Here is a 19,296-nt window from a genome sequence, read left to right as displayed (position 1 = left end):
TCCACCCACCGACTACTCAAGCCAATCAGATAACGGGCACGTGGCGCTGACCAATCGCAGCACACTCTCGCTAAAACCAATCACGTTTTGCTTTACAATCGAGACGGTCTTGTCCTGCATTATGCTGCGGTCCAGGCAGGTTTTTGAGCCCGTAAGTCACAACTTTAAATCACGACTCACGACTTTGTAGCGTTCCAGGAAAGTCACGCCAAACTGCTTAAAACTGTAAACAAACCAACATGGCGGACCGTACAGGGCTTATGCTCATTAATTATTTCTATCGCCAAAGGTGCTTACTCCTTGCTTGTTTAAGGGAAACAGAGGAGGAAAACGGCGCATAAGGCAAGAGAAGCTGTTATACCTTTCATTTTACCGTGCACTTGCATAAACACAGCATCCGTAGGGGCTGCCATTGTTGTTTCACGGGCTATGTGACGTCAGAACTCGTAACTGGGAGTACACTGATCTGGTACGAGTTCATGGGTGGGAAGTCATGGCTTTGACTGCTGTTCCAGTGCACTTTCACGGGTAGAAGGTTGGAAAAACACGGGTTACATGTTGCCTGGAACGCGGCATTAGTTTACAAAGGAAGTAGAGGGTTCTTAAACAATGGTACGGTAAAAAGAGGTTGAAAATTTATATTTCGTTAGACCATTAGACTGTGTGTCAAGCCAAGACAACCCAAGCCAAACTATTATATTTTATGCGCCATTTAAAAATGCCAGAGAAACAGCTCTCTGTTATGGGAACAACAAAGTTGTATAGGCCCTACTGGATACAGATGCATTATAGAAGCGTCACGTTATTCAAGATTGAACAGAAAGCCTCAATAATTAGAATTATAACTTAATTATAATTAGGTGAATAGCTCTATTAACTTGTCTAACTGGATTTAACCTTGTGATAAACATGTGAGTTTGTAAAATAGATCTCGTCACATAACAGCATTTCCCAGTTTATCAATCAAACATCGACGAGCAGCAAACCAGCTATTAAACATTAAGAGGCCCTTAAATAATATTTTAAACATTACTTAAAGGGATAGTTCACCCAAAAATGAAAATTTGATGTTTATCTGCTTACCCCCAGTACATCCAAGATGTAGGTGAATTTGTTTCTTCAGTCGAACGCAAATTATGATTTTTAACTGCAACCGCTGCCGCCCATATACTTCAATGAGCGCAAGACATCACTTCCGTTGTCAAAGCGCGATCAGACCTCACCAACCGGAAGCTGAACGGAGTTGGACATAGTGGTGTATTAGAGGTAAAAAATACTGTTCGGTTTCTCACACAAACCGATCGTTTCGTGTCTTAAGACATCAATGTGTCGTCACGAGCCGCAGGGTTTAATTTGGATTTGTCTAAGCTAGTTTTATTTACTGTTATAGTTTAAGTTCCCATCAACTGCTATTATTTGACTGACAGACGGCAGCGGTTGCAGTTAAAAATCATAATTTGCGTTCAACTGAAGAAAAAAAGTCACCTACATCTTGGATGCGCTGGGGGTAAGCAGATAAACATCAAATTTTCATTTTTGGGTGAACTATCCCTTTAAACGTTTTAACGTTACCATTGTTTGTAGAGAAGACTTTTTAAATGTGACAGGTTATTGAATGACATAGCCTATAGATTAAGTAAAATGTCCAGCAGTCAAACACTTGATCACCCAAATTTCCGATGAATCAGACTGAATAGTTTTTTATTGTAAAAATTATTTGACCTACAGCACCCAAAATAAATACATACAATTTAATTTTCAGCATTGCATCCCTTTATTTGTTTTATCCGAAACCAGTTGCAGTGATGCCGAGGCTCGTACATCACTTATTCATATTTGGTATTAGGCATATTATATTGTGCAAGTGTGGTATTATAGCTATACTGTAGAACGGGACATCCGTTTACTGCCACTGACTCGTGTCGCACCGTGCCGCTTGTAGACAATATTGCTGCATGTACATGGACACTAATAATGTAATCTGTTTGTTTATATGATTATAATGCCTTCTATTTGCTGCATCAGTAGACGTGTTATAGCTGGATCTGTGTATGATCATAATTCATGCATAGCCTTTATCCCGATTCACCGATCCTGATGGCAATATAAAGAATATACTCAAAAAATCATCCCCGTCCGAATGATGACTGAAACTTTACTGATGAGTTTCATTAAGTTTTATTGTTCAGTACCTACTATGAAATGTCAGTTTTTAACTCTAGACAATCACTGTACGAGCTGATGCCTTTTCAGGGTTGCTTAATAACAAACTGGTAAACTTTCTATCGGTAAGAAAACTCAGATGAACTGTAATAATGTGCATGACACACGTTCTTGTTCATTACAGCAGTGATCAGTAACACTCAGACCATGATACCCGTCAAAATAAGAGTCCCTTTGTAAGATGGATAATCCAGACCTTATATATAATTACACCCACAAAAATATGTACAAAACAAATTAAAAGATCAGTCACAATAAAATCTGTTACATTTTGTAAACGGGGTGTTTTAATCACACAAACAGCACTTCAGCTCAATTCAAACAAACGCCCATGGTGGAATAGCACGTAGCTCCTTCAGAGTCTGTTCCCGCTCCCGATTGTAAAGCAAAACGTGATTGGTTTTAGCGAGAGTGTGCTGCGATTGGTCAGCGCCACGTGCCCGTTATCTGATTGGCTTGAGTAGTCGGTGGGTGGAGTCGACCTATTTGTGGATTTGTCTGAGGTCTTGACGCTAGAATTGTGTCAGAATCCACAAATGCGCGCAGCGATCCACAAATGCACAGAAAGCAATTCACAAATGCACAGGTGGTGATTCACAAATAAATGCAGGCAGAGTTGTGCTTGTGACATAAAAACATATTTGTGAATATGTTTTTTATTAGCAAATCTCATTTTATTTATTTGTGAATTTAATTAATTTTTGTGAAACTCCTAACATAATATTTGTGGATCTCATTCTATTCATTTGTGTATATGATTATTTTTTGTGAATATCTTTACATTTATTTGTGGATCATAATCTATTTATTTGGTATTTTGCTACAATCCTATCTCCATAATTATGGTTATTGAACAAGGAAATGATATAACTGGTTATCCAAAATATAATCATGACATAAGTTTGTCTTGTTATCATGAGAAACAGATATTTGATGAACAGAAAAAAAAAAGTCACTTTTTCTCCACCTGATTTCTTCATCGATTGACAATTGAAGATAACAATCCTCAAATTTTCTGAATATGAAGTAGACATCAATGCTGCAATTCAAAGGACAGAAAAAAAGATGAACTAAACATAAAACAAAAGCACACTGAAAGATGATAACTCATGTGTACAAAAAAATACTTTAAATGTATAAAATGTATTTTGAGACATTACCTCAATGATCTCAGGGTCTGTTCTCTTACGAGAGCGTACATCAGTTCATCAAGATCAAGATCAGAGTCTGTTGAAACTTCTACGTTCAACCTGTAAAATCAAATCCAGAAGATGAGTGTACAGACTAAATCAAGTTAACTTGCAATAACAAATAATAAAAACATAACGACATTTTTAAAATGTATAAAATATGTATCACTGATTAACCAACCATTGATGTATGAATAATCTAAAAAATGGAATGAATTATACAGATATTAATTATATCCATCATGTATCTGTTTTGGAACAAAGCACTTACCTTACTTTCTTAAACTTGTGATAAACAGCCAGAATCATACGAAAATTTTCAGATGATAATCTGCACCCTGTAAGATTCAGTTCTTCTATACACTGACAGAACTGAGAGCAGTACAGCAGGACCCAGCAGTCTGTTCTGCTTATGAATTGATCATCTGCATCAATTCTTTTCCAGGTTTCCATAGCTTTTTTCACAAAGTCCTCTTCATGAAGTTCATAGAGACAGTGAAGGTACAAAAGTCTGTTATGTGAATCTTTAATTTGACCCATTTTCAGAATCCATTCTTTCATATGAGTCTGTGTTTTTGAATGAACAAAGAGATCATGTTCCTCAAGTGTGCATCTCGCATCCTTATTCAGCAGACCAAATGCAAACTGCACCACAGCTGAAAAATGTGAACGACGAATATCATAATGATTTGATTTTTCATCAATGGGAAATAGCTGTGTAAATTTTCTCTGGGACTCTTCTTCATCCAGAAGAACATAGTACAGAGCAGTGAAGAACTCCTGAAAGCTGAGATGCATGAAACTGAACATCGTCTCCTGGTGGATTCTTCTCTTAAACAGGAACTTGCACAGGAACGGACTGCCAGCAGGGTCAGAAACTGTTTCATAAACACTTTTTTTATCCAACAGGACTTGCTGTTCCAGCATCCCTCTCTCTGCCAGCTGACCCAGACTCCTCAACAGGGTCGGGATGGACTGACTTGAACCCTGGCAGTGATGCTTCAAGAGCGTGCACACAAAGTCAACGTAGATGGAGGTGGTGGTTTCCAGTCCACTTGTTACATCTGCAGCGGTTTTGAGTCGTTCCTTGATAGTTGTGCAGATGATCCAGCAGACGACAGGGATGGAACAGGCGGTGATGAGAGTTTCATTCGTCTTCACAAGTGTGTAAGCCTTCCTGAAAAGTTCCTCATTTTGAAAAAACTTCTGGAAGTACTCCTCTACCCCCTTTTCTGAAAATCCCATAATCTCAGAGAAACGCTGAGGTCCTTTGAGCAGTTTACTCAGTGTATCTGTGGCTGTAGATCTGGAGGTGACCAGAAGGAAGGACTCTGGCAGGATTCGACCCCTCAGCAGGTCACAAAGAATGACCTCAGCTGGGGCTTTCTGAAGCAGATCAGTGTGTGGTGACATGTCATTAATGTCCTGAGTGAGTCTCAGCTCATCAAATCCATCGATGATGAAGAGCATCTTCTCTGGTGAATGCTGTAGTACCTGTGAGATCTGATCTGATGTTAAACTACAACTGCAGCTCAAGATCTCCTCCAAACTCTTTATGCCACAAATGCGGTTTATTTCTTTACACTTCAAGTGGAACACAACATCAAACCGCTCTTTGTAGAGGTCACCAGATGCCCAGTCCATCATGATCTTCTGCACAGTGAAAGATTTCCCGTTCCCAGAATTCCCCTGCAGTATAACAGCACTGGGACGGATCCCGTGTCCATGTGGGTCGAACAGAGAGTTCAGATGGACAGAGTCATCACTGCTCCGGGCGCTGAGGACCTGCTGGAAGCTTTCTCCACTGGATCTGATCTCTTCTTCTCTTTCTTTTTGATCTCTATGTCTCTGAAGGATCAGAGGTTGTGTGTAGCACTCAGACAGCAGCACATGTTCACCAGGCAGTGAGTTATACTCGGTCACACACTGATACTCCCTGCAGATCAGCTCCTTATATTTTAAGATCACAGATCTTGTTGCTGCACACATAAAATAAGCAATATTACACTGGGTTGGTGTATTTTGAACTAATTCTGATTCTAATAGTGTAAGACATTTTAGAGCAGACTGTAAGTAGCTGCTAAATTAAAAGGTAAAACATTCAAGACATATCAGATTTATTTATTACCTGAGGTTTGTGTTGTTTCAGAGGGTGGGCCATTCGAAGTAGAACCTGCAGAAAATTAGACAAAAACACTGTTTTCATGCACCTGTCAATTTTGGGAATTAGCGCTTTTTGGCTTTTCATAAAGTGTTGAAAAGAGGACTGATGGAAAGAAAACATCCAAAATACACTTTTGTGTATCTTTTATAGCACTTTATATATTTGCGTCTGTAGATTTCAATTACAGTACATTCACCGATCAGGCATAACATCATGACACTGACAGGTGAAGTGAATAACACTGATCATCTCTTCATCACGGCACCTGTTAGTGGGTGGATATATTAGGCAGAAAGTGAACATTTTGTCCTCAAAGTTGATGTTAGAAGCAGGAAAAATGGGCAATCGTAAGAATTTGAGTGAGTTTGACAAGGACTTTTACACATTTGACAAGGACTTTTGTTTCTGCCACCTGGCAAGTTTGGTTTCTTTGTAAAGCTCTCTTTATGCCTTATCCAACAATGTATGTCACATTACTGTAAAATGCATTGTTCTATTTTTAATGGTACTTTGGAGAAAATACATTCCGATCTGACACTTCATAATTCATGCAAATGTAGCCATAAATAGAGACAAAGAAAAAGTTTGCCCGCCAAGACTGCACCCCTACCATTGGCTGTTTCACCCAAGGAGGCGTGTTGGCTTGTTTTTCCATAAGACAACCACACGCATTTCTCCTTTGTCTCTCAATTGTTTCTGAATTGTCCCTAGCCATCTCGTGCACGTCTCTCCCAGACGTCTCAGCGACCGCGCTTCCATCACGCACTCTTCTTCTACAGGACGACCTTCACCGGCGAAACAAACTTTCAAGTCCTCAGTTCAAATCTTCCCGTGGAAACAGAAGAAGCCAACAAACTGCAGCCACACTGAACCGTCACCTGTATCTTTTTGAAACTCAAAACGCGAAAACTCATGCAAGTACCGCTTCTGTCTATCTTAGATGCGATAAAGTCATACGACCCAACAAAGTGATACTGATTCTTTGCTGGCTCTCAAGGACTGTCTGTAAGTTTTGCTACTTGTCTTCTCTTTTCTTGTCTTTACTTTTGCTTTTATATATATATGTATATCCTTTGTGCATATTTAGATGTATAACCTCTGTATTAATAGTTTTATATATTAAATACATTATATTCATTCTCGATTGTTCTGCTCACTCAGTTTCGTTTCTGCAACACTGCTTTACTCTTTGATGCTATAATAGGAATTTATTCTCGTGGCCAGAGAATACAATTTCTTTCATAATTATCTATGAGAAAATCCATAGTTTGCTGGACAAGCTAGGATAGGTTTTTCTAAACAACTATTAATCTAGAACTAATCATATATGTAATTAAATATAATCCGTTGTAATTAATTCATAATATATGTGTATAATTCCCTCTTTGGCCGATCTATATTATAATTGGTCATTAAATGTTATGATTTATTATATTCAAATATTTCACCCATGATTTTAGCTAATTGATTAAATACCTTGATTAAATACACCTCACAACTTACAGGACTCAAAGGATCTGCTGCTAACATCTTGGTGTCAGAAACCACAGCACACCTTCAGGGGTCTAGAGGAGTCCATGCCTTGACGGGTCAGGGCAGTTTTTGCAGCAAAAGGGGATCAACACAATATTAGGAAGGTGCTCATAATGTTATGCCTGATCGGTGTATCTTTAAAGGCCGTTTTCTCAAAATTAGTTTTTTCTCTTGCTCTGAGTCAGAAATGTCCACTTCAGAACTTACTTTACAGTTTTATTATCTATATTCTGAAGATTTTTACAGAGGTGTTTGTTGATATATACTTTGCCTGACTTTATACAACATTTTATTTCTAAACTAATGGTGAAATTTTATTTTTTCTGGCTGTTGACAGTATTTTCTGATGTGTGAAGTGATAAAAAGAGATCCGAAATCCCCTCTGTAAAAACCTTTAACTCTAATAGTCAAAAAAAAAAAAAAAAAAATTAAACAAATGTTCAGATTTGTGTTCTAGAAATGTTTTCAAATTAGTGCATATTTAATTAGATAATGCCTCATTTGCAAATTTAAACATAACATTTAAGAAAACTTACTAAAAATATTTGCAATTCTTAATGTAATCAATCAACTGGGGAAGTATGGTGATATCTATTAGTTAATGTTTTACCCTACCTGGGGTGTCTCAAATGTCAATAAATTATAAGATGTCAACAGCTAAATCTAAAACATATTCAGCATTAATATAATTTTATTAGAAATTATCTATTAGATACTTTTACTAATAAAACAATGAATACATTTTAGCATATGACCTGTGATTACACATGAAAATACTCAAAACATTATAAAAAAAAATGATCATAGTCAAAATGATCAACATCTATGAAATATACAACATAATTTACTTACTAGGTGTATTATGTATGATGTTGACATCGCCTGTTATTGTATTGTTAGTGAGCACAGGTGCTGTAATCTGACTTCCACTCTGAGCTGCAGCGCTGACATTTGGCCCAGCATCAGATCTGACAATGTCCTTGTTACTGACAAACACTAAATGACAAGGTAAAAATGCATTTTAGGCACCCAATAACTCTATTATTAATGATTATTAATGTTGTTCATTTTAGCCTTAAATATCATGAGTGAAACGAGCACTTATTCAGCACAATTATTCAAGCTTTGTGTAATGATTTGACATCAGCTGAATTTAGGGTGATTGGGACATGACTGAGGTCAAATGGGACAGTATAACTATAGAATTTATTTTCTCACTTAATGAATGAAAATAAAAACTTTTTTGCTGAGCCCTAGCTGTGAGACCACATCATTAAAATGTGATGACCTCATTGGCGTGACATCATGTAGGTGGGCGGGGCAGGCATTAAACAGGAAGTTGACTGTGAAATGCATGAACTGAGGAAATGACATAAGCTCTTGATAGTTTTAGTAATACAGTCCTAAAATTGTCATAGCTACTATATTGTACAAACGTTTTGAGTGGATGGGACAGCATAATTTTAGGTGATTGGGAAAGTGCTGAAAGGCTTTGCTAATTAAGAAAATGATTAACCTTGCAATAGATAATTGGTTCCCAACCTCGTTATTTGTGCATGCTTTAATCAACCACAAAAATATTCATGAACTAGCTAGATTTTGATAAAATAAAATGACCAAATTCGGAAAATAGAAACATTATAGTTAAACTTTTTTAACTGATTTTTATTTTTTTGCAATAATAAAACATATTCATGTTTCCGTTAATGGTTTGTACAGATTAAATGTGATTTAAATTTAAATTTAAATTAAATTTTGTTATATGAATTTTGGACCTGAAGTGTTTTTATTTTTTATTATTATTATTATTATTTTTTTACTCGTTTTCTTGATTTTAAAATGTTTTCATTTACTTTTAGACTTCAAACCTCTTTTTTTTTTTACCTCAATTGCATGTGTTGTACTGTATGAATTGTAGATGGATTTATAAATTGAGAAATAAAGTTAAACAAAATAAACATGGGCTCATAATAGACAGAAAAGGAAATATTGCATATGAAATTATATCAAAGTATGAACTAACTTGTGCAATACAGTAAATATGCTTACACTGCCCTAAATCAGTGAAAGATGTGCCATCTCAATCACCCAAATGTTACCAAAAAAAATTTTGGGCTCAGTTTACAGAAAAGTGTATATATAATATATAATAATATAATATAACATTGATTCCTCCTCAAATGGATAGTTAAAGGATTAGTTCACTTTCAAATAAACTTTTCCTGATAATTTACTCACCTCCATGTCATCCAAGATGTCCATGACCTTCTCTCTTCAGTTGAAAAGAAATTAAGGTTTTTGAGGAAAACATTACAGGATTTTTCTCCATATAGTGGACTTTAATGGCATCCAAACGGTTGAAGGTCAAAATTACAGTTTCATTGCAGCTTAAAAGCTTTCTACATGATCCCAGACGAGAAATAAGGGTCTTAACTAGAGAAACCATCACTCATTTTCTAAAAAAAAATTTAAAAATTATAAACGTTTTAACCATAAACTGTAAAAATATATGGACGTAGTGTCCGTGACGTCACTCATAGAGTTCTGAAGAGCAGTTTTGAAGCGAAAATGAGGCCGCTGCCATCTTAGCAGCGCGTCACCGCTCATCACTCCCGGATAACTGATATAACTGTGACTGGTTGCTGAAACCACGCCCACCCAGCTCGACGTGACCATGTTAGCAGGCAAAGGAGCTATCTATCTATCGATCTATCATTAGAAAGTTCTAAAGGTTTACTGTCAATATACAGTGTGCTTTTTTTTTTAGATATAGATGCTCCAACACCAGTAATTAATTTGTGTCGGGTGTGCAAATAACAACACGAAAAATCAAACGGGACTTCATACCTTTATAATGAAATAGTTATTGTGAGATGAATCCAATCTGTGGCACTTGGGTTAGGGCTGTCTCGATATTAGATTTTTCACACCAGTTATTGTGGCCAAAAAATTTCACGATATCGATATATCGCAATATTTATAGAATCCTTGGGGGGATTCTATAAATTTGTACTTTTTTTTACAAAGTAAAAATAATTTTTACTTTGTTTTAGTTTTTCTCTTTCAGGGTTGCTGCACATTTTTTAAAGTCAAATTTAAGGCTTTTTAAGACCTGAATAAATAAAAATTAATACTAGCCTATACATTATGGCTGTTACCAATCAATTTAAATTATTATCAACAAAATCCATCTTTGCAATACAGAGGTGACATAGAATGAGAAGTGGCATTAATATATTTACACAGCATTTACAATTTTCTACATAAATTTAATTCAATATTTAAATATGGATTTTTTTTTTCTAGTTTGAACTTTTTCATTAAAATGTCCCTTAAATATGAAACTAAACTAAACTGCCAGTAGGTGGCAGCAAGTCGCTGTCTTAATGAGTGAGTGAGTCAACCGAGTTGTTCAAATGACTGATTCATTCAGGAATGACGCTCGGATTCATTCGTTCTAAACGCGGATTCAGTCAGTATAACAAAAACATTTTTGTTGGCGAAATAAAGGAAAAAACTATATTAACAATACTGTATCTAAAATGTAACTCACATTGTTCATTTAACAATAAGTTGAAGGAACATTGCATTTGTGCTGATTTGGCACTCTTGCTCGTGTGATATTGTAAAACAACTACATCTTATAATATGATATAATGACAAAAAATCGTCGGGGCAAAAAATGCCCGTGTATCTTGAATTTTGAGGGCATATAACTGCATGAATAGCTACATCACGCTAAATAAGACGAGTAAAGAAAACGCGGTAGGCTACTTATTAAAAGAATCACGCTTTATTTAAATATATGAACACAAAAAAAAAAATCGCTGTTAACAGGTTAATATAACATTTCCCATTCCATGACTAGAAAAATAATCGCAATTTACTCTCTGTAAAATGGCGTAATCTGCAGGGTGATGGACAGGGAGGTGGATATAAAGGTTAGTGGTGTTGCCACCCTTCGCGCTGAATGTAGCTAGGCAAATCCTGCGGATTGGGCTGTCTAAGGAGCCGAAAAACTCCCATACTGTCGAGCTTACTTTAATTTTTTCGGGTGTTGACAGAGAGCCTCTCACTCTCCCGCTCGGAATAGAGGGTATGCATCGACGTCACTTTCCCGCCGAAAGCGCGCCCCCTCAGCTGGTCTGAGTGGCAAAAGAACCTGCTGCGTGACTGGATTTAATAGGCCTATTTAATGTTTGTAAACATTCGGGATGCGCGCGCATCATGGTTGCAGAAAACCCGGGAGTGATAACCAGTACGACTAGAGAGTTACGACGAAGCGGTTCAAAGTAGGTAAGATTTAGAAACATTATAGAATATTTTGATTTGTTATTTTTTTAAAATGTTGTCGGCATATCACAGCAGCTTCACCCAGCGATAAGCACTGTTATTTAAAAAAAAATTAACATTACCGAGTGGGATACAGCTTACGGATCCGTTTGCCATAGCACCTTGTCAGTGGTTAAATGACGAAACGAAATGGCCAAGCATCCAGTGGCCAGAGATGTATATTTAACTGATTGACACCTCAAGTGTATAGCCTATACTCAGGAGAAGCTAAAAGCGTATATGTCTCTTGACGCGTACAACTTTGTTTTTTGTTTTGTTTTTGTTTAAGTCACGAATTAAAAGAATAAAAAGTTAATTTCGAGTTTATATCTCACAATTCTGACTTTTATTTCTCGCAAATCTGAGTTTATATCTCACATTTATTACAAAGAAAAACAGAATTGTGAGATATACTCGTTATTCTGTCTTTTCTGAATTGCATTTTATCCCGCAATTCTGACTTTTTTCCCCTCAGAATTGTGAAATAAACTCACAATTGCGAGAAATAAAGTCCGAACTGGGAGTAATAAACACGCAAATGCAAGAAAAAAGTCAGAATTGTGAAATTAAAATTGTATAGACTGTTTAAAAGTTATCTATGTGAAATGTTATAGGTTTAAATATTATTTCAATGCTGTAACTGCTATGTATGTATGCCCTCTGAACTGCATATGTGAATATTATGTAGACTTACTGTTTACATCAAATTCCTGCTTTAATAGTAGACTAATCCTTGCAGGTGTCATCAGTCCAGTCTGTGAAACGTCTCCGTTTAGCTTCAAAGGACGTTTTCAACGATGGTTTTCTTTAAAAATGAAGACTATATTTTTTGCATTCCGATTCCAACATCCAGAGGCACAACAAAACATTTTTCTCTTATTCTGTGGATTTTGCACATTTTCCTCCAATTGCTGCCGCTATTTTTCTGCAACCACTATGCGCGCGCAGCTGCAAGTGACGTCATTGTGACGTCTGCTCCAAAGTGGTCTATAGAGGAAACTGCGAAAACGCGAGTAAAACTAACGAATTACACTAAAGGTTGGACTCGAAAGTGTTTCTTACAACTTGTCAAATAAACCTAATCCATGGATATTGACATGCAGCCAGGAGTCGTGTTTCCTGACATTTATATATGCCTGATTTCGACGGCGGGGAGACACATAAAGCAAATCTGCCTGTGAATATTTTATATAACTACAATATAGGTAGGTTTAAATCCAGGTAATCACTTATATCAATGTTATATTGTCCAGCCCTAAAACATATATAGTTTTATAGTATAGTTTTTGTCAGTGTTTATTGAAAAACACCCAATTATGCAGAATATAAGATGGAAAATATTTAATTGATGAGTTGTCAACACAATATATATTTACCTCAAAATCCAACAATTTGACACAAAATGATAACTGCAAATCCATGTTTCTCTGCCTGGAGTCCAGTTGTTTCTGTGAATTGCAGTGATCCATTTGCTTTTTTCAGTTGCTTTCTGCAGTTTTTAAATATATACCTCAGGGTTTGTGTCAAAGCTATTTGTACAGTCAATCACAAAGCTCTTAACCGTTTTGGATGTGTTTTGTGTGTTTTTCGCGACATTCACGCTGACCCGCTCGCACACCGGACGCGAAGCTCAGCGCCACAGTCTTTTGCCACTCAGTGGGCGTGACCGCAGTCGTAACAGTCGACGGTGACGTCACGTGCATACCCTCTATAGCTGCGTGCTGCATCTTCTTCTTGTTTGACAGGTGTCAGCGTTAAGGTGCAATACTGCCACCTGAGAGCTCAACCAGGTACTGGCGCTGGAGTATTTACATGATATCATAAGCGTCCTATTCATTTTAAATATTGTGGTTATCGTCAGTACCGGTATATCGTCACACCCTAAATTAACACGATATCGATATTTCATGCTTTGAATATCATGGTTATCGTCAATACCGGTATATTGCGACACCCCTAACTTGGATAAAATATGAGTGTCCATTGCAAAACAAAATACAGTACTTTTTGTCCACAAAAGTGTTAAATCCATGAAATATTGATATATTATCCATTGTTTGCATCACATTTCTTGATCTGCTCTCCATCATCGTTCTTCAAGAAATAATGCAATCTGAGCAGAGTATGATCGTATCTAACAAACAAATGAGCCTGTGTCCAAAGTATAATTTTTCAAAATAGTGCAGCAGTTTTAGTTATAATATCCAAGCAGTGCTGACGGAGTTTTATACACTCCTGGTATTGTCATTGTAGTAAATCTCAGGAAAAAAAAAATTTAGCCAATGCCACGATCCAACAACGTGTGTTCTGTTTATCTTCCGCATGCAAGCACATGTACACAGACACACATCAGTCTCAACTATTAATGCAAGCCATATTTTATAATTGTATAAAATAATCGAGAAAAAAGCACAAATACGGCTGAGATGCCAAATTCAGCGGCTGGAATTAGCTGAGGTAACATAACAGCTCACAGACAGCAGCGGCAATCTACCTGTCACTCAAGTAACCACGCGTCTAATTATGCAGAACTTTAAGGCTTAATATAATTTAAAGCAGAACTAAGTAACTTTTTTTACCTTCATAAATAGTTTTCTAAGTCCTTACAATGGTTAATTGACTTGTAGTGGTGTGTTTGAGGCGAGCACTAACCCCCTCTGGCACGTCTACGCCAGAAAACAGCACTTGCAACTTGAGCTGCGCCGACCCGAAACAATCTCACCTCATGTTCACATTCACGCGAGAGTGACAAATGCTTTACGGTAATTCAAAAACAATGTATATATTATATCTTTATAAGAAAATTTCGAAGAATTAACCACCTCCATCGAGTGTACTGTATTTACAAATTACCCACCATCTCTTTCTTGTACTGTATTTGCAAAACTACTGCGCTGGTGAGCGTTGTAGTCGTTGTAGTCCAGAGCTGCGCTTGGAGTATTTATGACAGTGTGATTCACTGAAAGAAACTGTAGGGGGAGCTTCGCAAATCTTACTTAGCTCCGCTTTAAACGGACGAGTTATAAAAAAATTCACCCCCCTCAGAGTTGTCATGAAGGGCAAAATTAGCAGTATTGACCAAAACCACAATATTTTTTTCTGCTGTAAACTTGGCCATTTTAACATTGGACTCAATGAGATTCTGCTCTCTCGGCCAGTCGATGAATCGCAGTTTAAGTCACTTCTGTATTGGCTTCACAAGAGACTGGGGGAGGTTGTTGCTTGGTTTTAACCATAAATGCTCATCTTGAACTAGCTCTCTTCTTCTTCTCTATTAGAATTCCGGCACTGTAGACACTGCTAAGTGTATTACTGCCCTCCACGGGTCAAAGTTTGAACTAATTGATATATACTTGCACTAGCATATTGTATATGACAATTTAGTTCAAACTTTAACCTGTGGAGGGCAGTAATACACTTAGCAGCGTCTTCACTGCTGGAATTCTAATAGAGAAGAAGAAGAAGAGAGCTAGTTCAAAATTTATGGTTAAAACGTAAACATTGAACACTGAAGTCCACTATATGGAGAAAAATCCTGGAATGTTTTCATCAAAAACCTTCATTTCTTTTCGACTGAACAGAGAAAGACATGGACATCTTGGACATGGGGGTGCGTAAATTATCAGGAAATTTTAATTTGAACGTGAACTAATCTTTTAACATCTACAGTATTACAGAAATCTGTGCTGCTGATGTTTTTAATTTAATGCAAAAAAAAACTTGTAAAAGATGGAAATCCAAAAACTGTCCCGATCACCCTTAATTCACCCTAACTTTTTTTTTTTTTAAACAGGGATGCAAACAGGTAAGGGGGGAAAAGGTGAGAACATTGCGTGGGGCGGGGCATGCTTCGCAATAAATTTTGCTTTACATGTTAATTTGTAGTTTCTTTAAGGGATTTTTTTACATTTATTTTTAATACGGTATATATCCAAAATTGTAATGCAGGATATTTAAGACAATATTGGCTGATTAGACGGCAATACTGAGCTAAACTGCAAACTGTTTGCCCTCTCTCTCTTCACCGTTCCCTACATCTCAGACCTCAAAAATATAAAATATTCTTCTTTAAAGACATTAGTTTTTAAAGTAAGTGTAAAAACACTTTCTCATTGGATCAATGCAAATCCCATAAGTGACCTATTTTTATCTTAAAGGGTCATGAAACCCCCCTGTTTTACCCTGGTCGTTCACACCTCTGACTTGGAAAAACTCTGAAAATGGGTGTGTAAAGCTCTGGAAAAGTGGGAGTGTAGAGGGGGAGAAGAGGGGATAGAACAACAAATGAAACACAGACATACAACACACTCATTATACAGAATAATGAATATTAATATATGAGCACGGAGAAAATGTATATCAAAATAACAATCGTATTTTTCATGTGTTCGTATTCAAACTCCAGTTCTGACCGCATCGCGAGCAAAATACAAACAACACACGTGCTGCTGTGCTGAGGGAAACAGCCTATGATCATTAATGAATACCTTTAGTGTTTTCAATGATGTGCAGCCTATACATATCTGTTTACATCGAAATAAAAAAAGTGTTTTGGGGTTTCATGACTCTTTAAAAAGGGGAGTTTGCATCTATGTTTAAAGCACTTTACAGACTGAAAATAAAGCTTGAAAGAATAATTTAAGTTCTTTCGCCGTGTCTGATGAAATCATGTTACACCCAAAACCATGAGACAAAAAATAATTAGAAAATGCCCAGATGACACAGCCTACTGTTAAAATTGTCCATCTCAGTCAGTTCATTCTCTGCAAGAATAGAAACACAAACAATAATAAACAATAATATAAAAGTGAATGTGAATTTTAAGAACTTTAAGGATATTTTATATTACACTTAAATGGAAATAAATAAATCATAGCGTTAACAGCTTGCGTTAGGTGTCTTACCAACAGAACAAGTTTATTTAGCGTGAGTTTTGCGACGTTATTCGATATTCGCAATTATAAAGACGGGACCGTCTCTAAAGTTACATCTGACACTGGTATGCACGTTTCTAACTTCAATAACATTTGAAGAGAATAATTTACAGTCATTAAACCAACTGTACAATGTTCATCTGTGTCAGCTATGATGCACAAGTTTTATATTTTTGATATTAATTAAAATAAACTGTCAAATCATATGTAAAAATTGCTGTTTTTCACTACTGAATATGGGCTCATACATAAATGTCATAATTTAAAGCTCAATAACATTTGAAGGAAATAATTTACAGTCAAAACCAACATGTCAGCTATGATGCACACATATTTTTTGATATAGTAGTGAAAATAGCAACTTTTACATATGATTTGACAGTGTATTTCAGTAAATATCACAAATATGAAAGGTTTGCATCATAGCTGACATGTTGATGAACACTTTTCAGTTGGTTTTATGACTGTAAATTATTCTCTTCAAATGTTATTGAAGTTAGAAACGTGCATACCAATGTCGGGTGTAACTTTAGAGACGGTCCCGTCTTTATATTTGCGAATATCAAACGTCAAAACAACTTCATGCCAGTTGTGAAGTTACCTCATTTTCAAGGATGTAGAAAGCCAGAATGACGCTGAAGACTGGTGTTTCCGTTATCTGTCGCTTCTGGGATTTCGAGAGGACGGCAGAAAGAGAACTGACAAGACGCGTTTCTCATGTTAGTTCGGATAAGTTCGGCTCAGGAGGACGGGAGGATTCAGCAAATGGTACAGCAGCGAACTTGATAACGCTCGCTCAGTTAAACACCACTCTGCCTCTTTTCGTTTTCATTTAAAAGGTTTTAAACATATGAATACCACACAAATGTGGTTCAGGCAACGTTCATTGATACCTGACTGCCTCAGAGGCAGTGCCTCTTCTTCTTCTTGTGACGTTTATAGGTGGTGTGCAAACCAACTTTTGATGCATTACCGCCACCAACTGAACTGGAGTGATAATGGGAAGGATTTATATATCTATATCTGTATCTACATCCATATATACCTATATATACACATATACATACATACACACATATATCTTTAAAAAAAACTTATATTCTCCTGAAATTTCCTGTATCTATTATATATCTTATTATCATTCTTCTGAATTTTCTATTGCCTAATATCAGTTCTAATGTCATATTATTTGCCCCTTCTGTTTGTATCTTTGTTTCCAGCATTTGTCTCTCTTTACTATATGCTCTACACTGTAATAAAATATGCTCCACTGTTTCAATTTCACCACAAAATCTACAAAACCCACAAGTTTCCATTTAAAGACGAATGTCCTAATCATAATCGTGTTATTATTACTTCTTCTCTTTTTTTAAAGTCACTTCATTAATTTGTAATCCTACTTTCTTCAGGATTTTATATAGATGTCTAGCTTTCCTCTCCATATCCCATTTTTGTTGCCAAGATTTAATAACAGCTTGCTTTATAATTATCTTTGCTTCTGCTTTACTGATTTTTACATCAATTGCTACATTATTTTTATTCAATGATCTTTTAGCATGTTTATCTGCCATTTCATTTCCATCTATTCCAACATGTGCTGGGACACATAAAAATGACATTTTTGATTGACCCGATTTAATACCTGGCTGCTTCCATAAAGGGGGCTGAACACACATGCGGGGATTTCGGCTAGATTTGAACTTTAGGTTGTTTGCAATCACATGGTTCCGTTGACGCACGAAGTTCGGGTGGAGGACAAGAAGTGAAAATAAGAATGGAAGAGATGGAGAAAAGTCAGTAATGTGCTGGTTTAGAAAGGTTTAAACAGAAAATCACAACATATGTTGGACATAATTATTATGTTCTGAAGAGGAGTGATTTTCTACTGATTTGCAAAAATTTGACTGCCATCGAGGTGGAAGATATAGTGAATCTAAACCTTTTTTGATTAATGGACCCCCATCATATTTGGAACCATCATCAAGGATCCCAGAAGATTACTGAGGGATACTGCACAAAAAGCAAAGGCAAGATAAGGGATTAAGATGGGATTTTCCAGTTATCCTGGCTGAATTTAGCCCTGACTCAGTTGCATGAAAGTAAAATAAGCAAAATTAAGTTAACAACCAGGCTAAGATTAATCCTAGTGATTTATCTGTTAGTTCTGCTGTCAATCCTACTAGAAATTAATGTGTTTTCCAGTCACTCCATGACCTTCTGTAAATATGTTGCATAATTTAAATTATCCTGCATTAAAATAATAGATATAGTGTCATTCATTTAGGTATGCCTACTGTTATTTTAATATTATGAAGATTGCTGTTCATATTGCTGTCAGAGGTTATATTATTGCAGTTTGTTTTGATTAAGCCTATCCTTTAATAAAGGATAATGTATGTCACTCTTTCATGTGTACATGTTTTTTAGTTGGCATTGGTAGCACACGTGTGTTTATCTTCCCAAATTCTAGATCCACTTCACCGGATCAATAACTATGTAATGTACTGGACATTCATGAAAAGGTGGGAGACCACAATGTTTCAATCTTTCATCACTTGTCAGGAGCTTTAAAGAGAAAAAATAACAATGATTAATATATTGTGTTACAGTCATGGTTCAGTGTAAATATGAGCCTTTTTTAAATGCTAAAATCAGCACAAAATATGTCAGCAGTTTTTTCACCAATCCAGTCACTTACCAGCCTGCAAAATGTTCTTTAAGAAGGATAGATAGATAAGAGAGATAAAATAGATAAACAATTAGATAGATAAAAAAAAATAGATCAGATTATCAGATTGTAGATTAGATAAAATCAATTAGAAAAAAAAAAACTAAATAAAAATAGATGAGAGCAGATAGATGAGATTGACTAAATACACAGATAAAATAAACTACAACTGTTAATTTGTGGAAATGACAA

At 36.2% G+C, this 19,296-nt stretch overlaps 1 protein-coding gene across 3 annotated transcripts in view; it reads right to left on the bottom strand.

Moving 5' to 3' along the window:
• Positions 1–17,325, bottom strand: part of LOC125252104 (NACHT, LRR and PYD domains-containing protein 1 homolog) — a 35,032-nt gene extending 17,707 nt beyond the window's left edge. For 2 of the 3 annotated variants that reach the window (XR_007181154.1, XR_007181155.1), the window contains exons 1-7: positions 16,978–17,325; positions 16,173–16,205; positions 7,963–8,106; positions 5,542–5,586; positions 3,685–5,392; positions 3,384–3,473; positions 3,191–3,262 (exon numbers count right to left, since the gene is read on the bottom strand). Coding sequence is in view for 1 of the 3 variants with exons in the window: in XM_048165144.1 (XP_048021101.1) it covers positions 3,191–3,262; positions 3,384–3,473; positions 3,685–5,392; positions 5,542–5,586; positions 7,963–8,106; positions 16,173–16,188 (2,075 nt within the window). In the remaining 2 variants the exon portion in view is untranslated. The remainder of the gene's footprint in view (positions 1–3,190; positions 3,263–3,383; positions 3,474–3,684; positions 5,393–5,541; positions 5,587–7,962; positions 8,107–16,172; positions 16,206–16,977) is intronic. The other variant, XM_048165144.1, reaches the window with a different exon arrangement.
• Between the last annotated feature and the right edge of the window lie 1,971 nt (positions 17,326–19,296).

Source organism: Megalobrama amblycephala, linkage group LG18 (assembly GCF_018812025.1).
Source record: "Megalobrama amblycephala isolate DHTTF-2021 linkage group LG18, ASM1881202v1, whole genome shotgun sequence".
Taxonomy (NCBI): domain Eukaryota; kingdom Metazoa; phylum Chordata; class Actinopteri; order Cypriniformes; family Xenocyprididae; genus Megalobrama; species Megalobrama amblycephala.
Note: the sequence above shows the minus strand (reverse complement) of the source record. Positions and strands in the feature narration are given on the sequence as shown.